Raw genomic sequence first — 12,166 nt, 5'->3', positions numbered from 1 at the left:
CGTACACCGTACATACTGTACATTCCAAAACTTAGTACAGTTTTCCCTTGTCACATTGCGTTTTGAAGTTTCCAGCTTCACTTTTATCGCAAATTTTTTTGGCCGCCAAATTAAAAAAAAAAAGTATATTTTATAGATTGTTTTACCTCAAATATGCATTTTCAGGCGTTAAAAATGGCAAAAATGAACTGCAGTATTGTAATACTGCAGTATTGGCAACTGGATGAGACCACAACAATGTTAGCGGATGTTCAGTATCGTGGCCACTGATTGGCTCAGCCTCAAGCAGAATTATTATATCGGTATATTAAATGAGTGTAAAGTTGACTGTTATATCTTATTCGGACGGATCTCATAATGTTAAATGTATTTAGAAAGTTCTAAACAGTTTTTTTTTTTTTTTTACTGTGACTTTGAAAATATTTTATTTATAATAGAAAAATTCCGACATGACGGAAATTGGTTTAATAACAGTCAGGCAATAAATAGAGGCTTACTGTGTGTTTTTTTTTTTTCTTTTTTAATTGAAAACTTACAATTGACAAACAGATCTGAAGTTGATCTACATATTTAAGCGTTGAAAGTAAAATAATACATATTGAAATATGATTTATTTTACCAATTTTATGAGTAAAATAATGACACCTTTTAGTGTCATTTTTTAAACCGTTATTACTCCAAATAGTAATGAATCAAAATCAGTGTCGCTATGAATTATTTACCTATTTAAGGCTATTATTACTTCACATAAATTATTCCACTTTGAACTTTTGAGGAAAAATATTGCATATTTTGTGGTGTTCTTATTATTAATAAAGGGGTTTTAGACCAAAAAGGTATAAGACATAAGAAATGATAACATTTATGTTAACTGATATAACTGTCTTTAGATATTTAAGTATTGAAAGTAAAAACAATTATTTTTAACACTTTATTGACCGAAAGAGGTCCCCAGAACGTTAAACATGCACCAAAATTAAGGGAAGCCTTAAGGGTTACAATATATTAGGGCCGGACAGTTATGGCAAAAATATTTTTTACGATTGTTTTGATTAATATTGTAATCACTATTTCTTACACGATTATTCATTAATTTGAAAACGTGATCATTTATTCTACCACTTAAATTAAACTTTGAATAACAGGGGAAAAAAATACAAGTTAAATAAAAATAGCAATATAAACAATAAATTAAAGTTTTTGCATTACATTTTTAAAAAACAAAACAGTTTTTTACCTTTTACACTTATTTTACCACCATAGAGTGTGCGCTTTTTCTGTCGAGTAAAATGTAATTAAATGTTTAATTCACAACAACACAACAGATGAGATGTGTGTATGATTGTTTGTACATTGATGTTACATGGATGATGTCGTTCACAACAAAATAACAGATGAGATGTGTTGTGTGTATGATTGTTTGTACATTGATGTTACATCCATGATGTCATTCACAACAACAAAAACGGATGAGATGTCTTGTGGTTGTATGGATTGTTCTTGCTAGCTTTAGCTTCGTAGTTTAGTCGCTGCTTCAAGTGGCCGTCTCGATATTGTTTAGTTTAGGGGAACTGAGTGTGTCGAGGATAAATGAGCGCTACATAATTTCCCAAATAAATGTTCCTCGTGTCAGTTATATTTAGGTCAATTTTGTGATATTCCGCATCCAACAGTGGATTCCGTTTTATTGGCCAATGATGTGACTGAAAAATATTACAAACCCCGTTTCCATATGTGTTGGGAAATTGTGTTTGATGAAATATAAATGGAATACAATGATTGGCATATCCTTTTCAACCCATATTCAGTTGAATGCACTACAAAGACAGGATATTTAATGTTGAAACTCATAAACATTATTTTTTTTTGTGCAAATAATTAACTTACAATTTCATGGCTGCAACACATGCCAAAGTAGTTGGGAAAAGGCATGTTCACCACTGTTACATCACCTTTTCTTTTAACAACACCCAATAAACGTTTGGGAACTGAGGAAACTAATTGTTGAAGCTTTGAAAGTGGAATTCTTTCCCATTCTTGTTTTATGTAGAGCTTCAGTCGTTCAACAGTCCGGGGTCTCCACTGTCCTATTTTACGCTTCATAATGCGCCACACATTTTCGATAGGAGACAGGTCTGGACTGCAGGCGGGCCAGGAAAGTACCCGCACTCTTTTTTTACGAAGCCACGCTGTTGTAACACATGCTGAATGTGGCTTGGCATTGTCTTGCGGAAATAAGCAGTGGCGCCCATGAAAAAGACGGCGCTTAGATGGCAGCATATGTTGTTCCAAAACCTGTATGTACCTTTCAGCATTAATTGTGCCTTCACAGATGTATAAGTTACCCATGCCTCCCCCATACCATCACAGATGCTGGCTTTTGAACTTTGCGTTAAGTCTGGATGGTTTGCTTCGCCCTTGGTTCGGGTGACACGATGTCGAATATTTCCAAAAACAATTTGAAATGTGGACTCGTCAGACCACAGAACACTTTTCCACTTTGCATCAGTCCATCTTAGATCATCTCGGGCCCAGAGAAGCCGGCGGAGTTTCTGGATGTTGTTGATAAATGGCTTTCGCTTTGCATAGGGGAACATTATCACCAGACCTACGTAAGCGTCAATATATACTTTGATGTTGCAGAAAAAGACCATATATTTTTTAACTGATTTCCGAACTCTAAATGGGTGAATTTTGGCGAATTAAACGCCTTTCTATTATTTGCTCTCGGAGTGATGACGTCACAACGTGACGTCACCTAGGTAGTCAACCGCCATTTTCTCAAACACATTATAAACATCGAGTCGAATCAGCTCTGTCATTTTCAGTTTTTTCGACTGTTTTCCGTACCTTGGAGACATCATGCCTCGTCGGTGTGTTGTCGGAGGGTGTAACAACACGATCAGGGATGGATTCAAGTTGATTTACGTAGAATGTGCATCGATTAGCACGGCATGCTAATCAATGCTAACATGCTATTTAGGCTAGCTGTATGTACATTTGTAGCTATATTTGCATCCAGCCTTTCCCTCCACCCACATTTAATGCCAAACAAACACTTACCAATCGGCGGATTTAAGTTGCTCCAGTGTCACAAGATGCGAAAGTCCCGATCGTTTGGTCTGCACATTTTACCGGCGATGCTATGGCAGACATGGCACAGATATGTATAGATATCCTGCAGATGCATTTCCAACGATAAAGTCGACAAAATCACAAAGGTGAGTTTTGTTGATGTTATTGACTTATGTGCTAATCAGACATATTTGGTCGCGGCATGACTGCCAGCTAATCGATGCTAACATGCTATTTAAGCTAGCTGTATGTACATTTGTAGCTATATTTGCATCCAGCGTTTCCCTCCACCCACATTTAATGCCAAACAAACACTTACCAATCGGCGGATTTAAGTTGCACTAGTGTCACAAGATGCGAAAGTCCCGATCGTTTGGTCTGCACATTTTACCGGCGATGCTAAGGCAGACATGACTGAATAGCATCAATAGCTATTCGCTCAATAGCTTCAGTCTCTTCTTCAATTTCATTTTCGCTATCTGCCTCCATACTCCAACCATCCGTTTCAATACATGCGTAATCTGTTGAATCGCTTAAGCCGCTGATATACGAGTCTGAATCTGAGCTAATGTCGCTACATCTTGCTGTGCTATCCGCCTGGTTAGCATGTATATCACTGGATGACATCACAGGAAAATAGACGGTGGCTTCACAGATGGCGAAAATCAGGCACTTTAAAGCCTTTTTTCGGGATATTCTATGATGGGTAAAATTTTGAAAAAAACTTCGAAAAATAAAATAAGCCACTGGGAACTGATTTTTATTGGTTTTAACCCTTCTGAAATTGTGATAATGTTCCCCTTTAACTTGTACTTACAGATATAGCGACAAACTGTATTTAGTGACAGTGGTTCCTGAGCCCATGTGGTGATATCCTTTAGAGATTGATGTCAGTTTGTGATACAGTGCAGTCTGAGGGATCAAAGGTCACCGTCATTCAATGTTGGTTTCCGGCCATGCCGCTTACGTGGAGTGATTTCTTCAGATTCTCTGAACTTTTGATGATATTATGGACCGTAGATGTTGAAATTCCTAAATTTCTTGCAATTGCACTTTGAGAAATGTTGTTCTTAAACTGTTTGACTATTTGCTCACGCAGTTGTGGACAAAGGGGTGTACCTCGCCCCATCCTTTCTTTTTAAAGACTGAGCATTTTTTGGGAAGCTGTTTTTATACCCAATCATGGCACCCACCTGTTCCAATTTAGCCTGCACACCTGTGGGATGTTCCAAATAATTGTTTGATGAGCATTCCTCAACTTTAGCAGTATTTATTGCCACCTTTCCCAACTTCTTTGTCATGTGTTGCTGGCATCAAATTCTAAAGTTAATTATTATTTGCAAAAAAAAAAAAGCGTTTATCAGTTTGAACATCAAATATGTTGTCTTTGTAGCATATTCAACTGAATATGGGTTGAAAATTATTTGCAAATCATTGTATTCCATTTATATTTACGTCTAACACAATTTCCCAACTCATATGGAAACGGGGTTTGTAAAATGGCCTCTGCGTCCTTTCATTTTTCAGTTGGCGGCCCTCAGCGTAGACAATTTCCACCCAGCCTTTCCTTTTTTCAACAGTTAAAAACAACAAATCTAGGGACCGAAATAGAAAGGGTATTCGTATCTTTCCTGGTTACTGACGCTCCCTGACACTCAGACCTCTGTCCCACAGCCTGACCTCCTAAACTTCAAGAAGGGATGGATGTCGAAACTCGATGAAAGTGGAGAGGTAATAAAAGAGGAAATGCAACCAAAAGAAAAAGGGAAACTGACACATTACAGTACTATGTTGACATCTGTAAACACGCTCTATTGTGCCATGAATTATTGAATATTTTGCCTTCCGCCTATTATATTGTTTGACATGTGACATCTTGTTTACAAATTCAGTGGAAGAGGCACTGGTTCGTTTTGACTGACGCCGGACTGAAGTACTACAGGGACTCCAGTGCAGAGGAGGTTTGTGTTTAGTGTGTGGCACTCACCAATACCCAAGTGGAATGTTAACTCAAAAGTTGCCTGGATGTTTTGGACAGAAAGATGAACTGGATGGTGAAATTGATTTAAAGTCCTGCGTGAAGGTGTCTGACTTTGACGTGGAGAAGAATTACGGCTTTCAGATACAGGCGAGTATTTTTTTACTGCACCTTTACTGGAATGTTTGCCCGTCATTCACAAACCGTCTGTGAGACAAGCATTCAGAGTCGTAAATAAATGTTAACAAAAGTCAGCTAACAATGGAGTTGGTCGGAGTCGCTCTATTCCGCCTACAAAGCGCTCTAAAAACGTTTTATATGTGGGATCTGAGCCGAGGATGTCATTGTGGCTTGTGCAGCCCTTTGAGACACTCGTTATTTAGGGCTATATAAGTAAACTTTGATTGACTGATTGATATACACGCTGTAAGTATATAATGTAGTAACAAACCATAATAACAATAACATGTAATATTCATTTATTTTGCTCATTTTAAACGTGTTAGTTTCACAGACGAGTCATGTTTCCCTTCCCACAATACTACTAATCATGCAGCAGTGGCGGATGCTGGTCTCTCAAGGAAACAAAGCTCAATTTCGGCCTACATCATAAAATGTGTTGGTTTATTTTTACGTAAATTCTACCCTCCGTTCCTTTTTAAGAAAGTGATCTCTGAACCTGTCGTACTAAAATGGCGTCTTTACCAAGGATTTGACAAGTGTCCTCTTAATGGCCAGCAGAGCTAGGCTGCTTAAAGGGGAACATTATCACCAGACCTATGTAAGCCTCAATATATACCTTGATGGTGCAGAAAAAAGACCATCTATTTTTTTAACCGATATCCGAACTCTAAATGGGTGAATTTTGGCGAATTAAACGCCTTTCTGTTTATCGCGCTGGAGGCGATGACGTCAGAATGTGACGTCGCCGAGGTAACACACCCACCATTTTCATTTTCAACACATTACAAACACCGGGTCTCAGCTCTGTTATTTTCCGTTTTTTTGACTATTTTTTGGAACCTTGGAGACATCATGCCTCGACGGTGTGTTGTCGGAGGGTGTAACAACACTAACAAGGAGGGATTCAAGTTGCACCACTGGCCCGAAGATGCGAAAGTGTCTGCCGCCAGACCCCCATTGAATGTGCCAGAGTGTCTCCACATTTGACCGGCGATGCTAAGGTAGACATGGCACAGAGATGTATGGATAACCTGCAAATGCATTTGCAACGATAGTCAACTAAATCACAAAGGTGAGTTTTCTTGATGTTGACTGCCAGCTAATCGATGCTAACATGCTGCGCTAATCGATGCTAACATGCTATTTACCGGCAGTGCTAAAGCAGACATGGAACAGAGATGTATGGATAACCTGTAGATGCATTTGCAACTATATTACGTTTCATTCCACCCACATTTAATGCGAAAAAAACACTTACCAATCGACGGATTTAAGTTGCTCCAGTGTCACAAGATGCGAAAGTCCTGATCGTTTGGTCCGCACATTTTACCGGCGACACTAACGCAGCTATTCGGCCATGCTATGACTATGAATAGCGTCAATAGCTATTCGCTCAATAGCTTCAGTTTCTTCTTCAATATTTTCATAGTCCAACCATCTGTTTCAATACATGCGTAATCTGTTGAATCGCTTAAGTCGCTGAAATCCGAGTTTGAATCCGAGCTAATGTCACTATATCTTGCTGTGGTATTCCCATTGTTTGTTTACATTGGCAGCACTGTGTGACGTCACAGGGAAATGGCCAGTGTCTTCGCAGAGAGCCGAAAATAAGGCACTTTAAAGCTTTATTTAGGGATATTCCGAGACCGGTAAAATTTCAAAAAAAAATTCAAAAATTACAACAAGCCACTGGGAACTGATTTTCATTGTTTTTAACCCTTTTGAAATTGTGATAATGTTCCCCTTTAAACGGCCTCTGTCCATGGTGTTGAGGGTGTAAGACTTGAGCCACTTTAAACAGGAGAAGCTCCTCGCTACACCTGCAGATGTAGCTTCAATCTTTGCCACTAATGACAATAGTTTGTACACCTGTTTGTATTTGTGTACATTATAAATATGTGTTTGTTCTTCAATAAAAAAAACAACATTCAAATTATCTGCCATTAAGTGTAGCTGGCTACCTAGCTGGCTCGCAAGCTGGGACTGGCGCGTGGCTAGTGCGGCGTGTGTCGGCCTGTGAGTGCTTTGAGACGGTTGAGGGGCTCAGCAGTACCCGCTGCTCGGTAGGGACGGAAACTGCAGAGTGAAAGAAGTCAGTCTCCAAACACAGAAAAACACCAGAAATAGAAGCTCTATTTGTCGCTAGTCGTTTTTAACTAAGAAAATGTCGCTAAGAGGATCAGGAAAATCTCCTGTTTAACTCAGAACAACAGAATGAATGTTGAAAAATGCCCCCGCAGACATTTACAACACAATATCGCTGATTTGCTCATTTTGCTCTCAATCAAAAAGGGAATCAGCTTAAACAGATCATCCAATCATCATGCAGAAGTTCAGCGTCTGGGCCAGCCTACAGCCCCATAGACCCCCATAGACGATGAGCGTCCGAAGGGGCCGGACAAAGCCCAGCATTTATCCGACGACACGTCTCGTTTCGCTGCAGTGTATTCCTCCCTATTTAACTCTTTGGATGGCCAGCGTCTACACCTTTTAAAGCACCGCAAAGCTGTGGGAATGAGAGAGAGGAAAGCCACGTCCTTACCTGTGATAAGAAGCTGATTCTGAACAAAAAAGCACATTGTAACGCATATTTTGTCAATAACATGTACACACAACACTATATATTGAATCACTTATTTTTGGACAAGTGGAGGAATTAAAGTATTTTGGAGTCTTGTTCACGAGTGAGGGAAAAGTGAATCGGGAGGTCAACAGGCGGATCGATCGGTGCGGCGTCTTCAGTAATGTATCGATCCGTTGTGGTAAATAATTTACCGGTTGATCTACGTTCCTATTCTCACCTTTGGTCATGAGCTTTGGGTTATGAAGATCAAGGGTACAAGCGGCCGAAATGAGCTTCCTCCGCCGGGTGGCGGGGCTCTCCCTTAGAGATAGGGTGAGAAACTCTGTCATTCGGGAGGAGCTCAAAGTAAAGCCGCTGCTCCTCCACATGGAGAGGAGCCAGATGAGGTGGTTCGGGCATCTGGTCAGGATGCCACCCGAACGCCAGCCTAGGTAGGTGTTAAGGGCACATCTGGCCGGTAGGAGGCCACAAGAAAGAGCCAGGACACGTTGGGAAGACTATGTCTCCCGGCTGGCCTGGGAGCCCCTTGGGATCCCCTGGCAGGAACTGGACGAAGTGGCTAGGGAGAGGGAAGTCTGTGCTTCCCTGCTTAGGCTGCTTCCCCCGCGACCCGACCGCCATTTTTATGTATGTGTGTATATATATGCATATATATGTGTATGTATGTGTGTATGCTTATGTATGTATGTATGTATGTATATGTATGTATGTGTGTATATATACATATATATATGTATGTATATGTGTATGTGAAAATATATATATGTGTATGTATGTATGTATATATATATATATATGTATGTGTATATATATATATATATGTATATATATGTGTGTATATATATATATATGTGTGTGTGTGTATATATGTATATATGTGTATATATGTATATATGTGTATATATATATATGTATATGTATTATATATATATATATATATATATGTATGTATATGTGTGTATATATATATTTGTGTGTGTATATATATTTATATATATACACACAGGCCAAAAGTTTGGACACACCTTTTCATTCAATGTGTTATCTTTATTTACATTGTCACTGAAAGCATCAAAACTATGAATGAACACATGTGGAGTTATGTACTTAAAAAAAAAAAGCTGAAATAACTGAAACATGTTTTGTAATCTAATTTCTTGAGATGAAGAAACTAGAATATTACTTTACATGCTTTCGGCCCTCGACCAAAATATTTTGACCCAATACAGCCCTCCAAGTCAAAAAGTTTGGAGACCCCTAATATATAGCATCAAGTAGCAGTATTGCTAAAAAGAAATAAAAACTATTAACATAAAACAATTACTTACTGTAAAATGTCTGCTCTCACTGGGAACCCAGCTGATGGGATGTTTATATCTTCCCGCTTGGATAAAAAAATTGTCGTAATCCTCAGTAAAAGTAAAAAAAAAAAAAAAAAGGTTCCACAAACAGGCGTCTTTGTGTCTGTCCTTCTCGCCATCTCTGGGTCTAAGTTGGATGCCAGAGTTGACCAACTCAGAATCAGAAATACTTTATTAATCCCAGAGGGGAAATTAAATTTTTCAGCACAATCCCATTCAAATTCAGACAAACATTACAGGGAGACAGAACAGGATCGCTGATGGGTCTGCCAACTTCCGGCACTCCTTACAAAAAAGGTGGGATCCAGGTAAACAATGCAAGGTGAAGGGGGGCGAGAAAATATAAAATGGTCAAAGCCTGGGCCTCTGGAGAGGGGGTCCAGACTGAGGCCAAGGGATAAGCAACTCATAGTCATAGCACACATCCCTCTTAACCAAAAACTTGAAGGTTCGTGACCACAACCTTCTATTATCCAGGTCAGAGGCATGATTTATAATCTAGAAGGAACTTTCACCAACTCGGGCGATGTAGCAGCTCATTATGTCAACATAGCAGCATAAGCTAGTTGGCTCTCTCTATCAGATGCATCGTTAGCCACCTCCTACAAGAACAACATATGTGTTCTTGTCTTACGTAAGGATTGTAAATGATAGGCTAAATTCCAATCATGTCCAGTTCCCCTTTAACATATCAGTCATCATCTGAATGCTTCACCTTTTTCCATTTAATCAACCTTTTTAATGCCTTTTTTCTCTTAATTCTGCAGACGAGGGATTCCTCGTTTACACTTTCCGCCATGACCGCAGGAATCAGGAGGAACTGGATTGAGGTTTTGAAGAAGTGCATCCGGCCCAGTAGCACCCCAGACCTCACACAGTAAGTACCTTGTTATCAAAGTTATTAACAAATAGAATGTTGACAGATTTTTAAAAATCAAAACTCTTAGGTTTACCCAACCATTGCAGCTATATTCTCTGAAATTGGGCATCGTTTCTCTTTTCCCCTATACATGTAATAGTTGACAAAGCCCAGGAAGTATTATTACTGCACAACCTTGTTGCAAGATCAACGTTTAGAGGAAGATTTAATCATTTAGCACAAGAAGGGTGAACAGGGAAAAGTCTCCCTGCAGACACTGTCTTTGGTTGTGTGTTTGTCTCCAGCTCCAGGTAAACCTTGAATGTCACAGATGAACAACTTCTAGATTTATGGCTAATAATAATATCTAGATGAGAGGCATGATTTATCAACTCGAATAACATAGCCAAGACGCGATGGTGCGGGAGCAGCAGTACATCGCTGCCGGCTCACAGTAAAGCAGTAAAAGGCTACTTAACTGTGCTATCGATTCGCCGCTAAAAATAGTTTGTCTGTTTTTGCGCTTAAAATAACAACATTGTTAATATTCAGGTCACAATTTGTTTATAGAGTATTGTTGGCGGGTTTTGGATTGTTATTGTGAACATTATTTTAATTAAAGTACCCCCTAATCAGAGCAAAGCATTTCTGGGTGGAAAAAAAGAGATAAAGAAGTAAAATACAGCACTATGTCATCAGTTTCTGATTTATTAAATTGTATAACAGTGCAAAATATTGCTCATTTGTAGTGGTCTTTCTTGAACTATTTGGAAAAAAAGATAAAAATAACTAAAAACTTGTTGAAAAATAAACAAGTGATTCAATTCTAAATAAAGATTTCCAAACATACAAGTAATCATCAACACAAAGTGCCCTCTTTGGTGATTGTAATAGAGATCCATCTGGATTCATGAACTTAATTCTAAACATTTCTTCACAGAAAAAGAAATCCTTAACATCAATATTTATGGAACATGTCCACAAAAAATCTAGCTGTCAACACTGAATATTGTATTGTTGCATTTCTTTTCACAGTTTATGAACTTACATTCATATTTTGTTGAAGTATTAATCAATAAATATATTTATAAAGGATTTTTGAATGGTTGCTATTCTTAGAATATTTTTAAAAAAATCTCACGTACCCCTTGGCATACCTTCAAGTACCCCCAGGGGTACGCGTACCCCCATTTGAGAACCACTGATTTAGAGGTTTTTGTGGGCAAAATAAAGAGACCCATTGATGGACTACTTATGTATTTGTTTATATATTACATTGATGCATAAAAATAAAACATGTGTTCTTGTCTTACATAAGGATTGTGAATGACAAACAGCACATCGCTTTCCAATTTTTGCATAACAATATGGTCAGAGTGCAGAAGAGTTACTACAGTGACGTCAATCTCCGAAAATAGCCGAACGTATTAAAATGGCTGACTGGATGTGTGGCATTTTGTGATTGGTTAAACTGTGTTTTCACATCCTTTGCGTATTGTGAAGACATTTGGATATGGTTTAATGGACAAAGTGAAACACAATTAATCATATGAAGTCAACTTGTTTTTCTACTTTACTGCTATAAAAGTTAAAGAAATATATATACATATAACTTTGCCAATTTTCCCAGAAGATCTTCTATATTTTAATCCAACTTTTTTTTATTGACTTTTTCACCTATACAGAAAAAAGGTGCAAGTCGAAACAGTACAATTTTAAAGTCAGTGAATTCTTCATACCTTTACCCCTAAAACCACCCACCCACCCCACTCAGGTCGAACCAACCAGGGACACATGGCACAAACAACAAGTAAGACGACAAAGACACACACATTCACACATACACCCATACAAGACCAAAAACAGAAAGAGACTAAAAGGAGAGAGAAAGGGAGAAAAAAAATAAAAAAATAAAATAAATAATACTAATACTAAATAAAAGGGAGATTATTCCTCATCTGCGTCTGGACATAAGTCAAGAGAGTTGACATGCAGTAAGAAAGGACTCCATGAACTTTCAAACACTTGAGCAGAGCCATTTAGTGAAAAACTAAGTTTTTCCAATTTTAAATTGTAAAGAACCTCTTTAATCCAACGGCCGTGTGATGGGGGGTGAGCCAGCTTCC

General features: G+C 38.5%; 1 protein-coding gene across 1 annotated transcript in view; it reads left to right on the top strand.

The window, feature by feature from the left end:
- Positions 1–12,166, top strand: part of triobpb (TRIO and F-actin binding protein b) — a 61,852-nt gene that overhangs the window by 14,051 nt on the left and 35,635 nt on the right. The window contains exons 2-5 of the mRNA XM_061885033.1: positions 4,750–4,806; positions 4,968–5,036; positions 5,114–5,203; positions 9,949–10,058. Of these exons, the coding sequence (XP_061741017.1) occupies positions 4,750–4,806; positions 4,968–5,036; positions 5,114–5,203; positions 9,949–10,058 (326 nt within the window). The remainder of the gene's footprint in view (positions 1–4,749; positions 4,807–4,967; positions 5,037–5,113; positions 5,204–9,948; positions 10,059–12,166) is intronic.

This window comes from Nerophis ophidion, linkage group LG23 (genome assembly GCF_033978795.1).
Source record: "Nerophis ophidion isolate RoL-2023_Sa linkage group LG23, RoL_Noph_v1.0, whole genome shotgun sequence".
Classification (NCBI taxonomy): Eukaryota; Metazoa; Chordata; class Actinopteri; order Syngnathiformes; family Syngnathidae; genus Nerophis; species Nerophis ophidion.
Note: the sequence above shows the minus strand (reverse complement) of the source record. Positions and strands in the feature narration are given on the sequence as shown.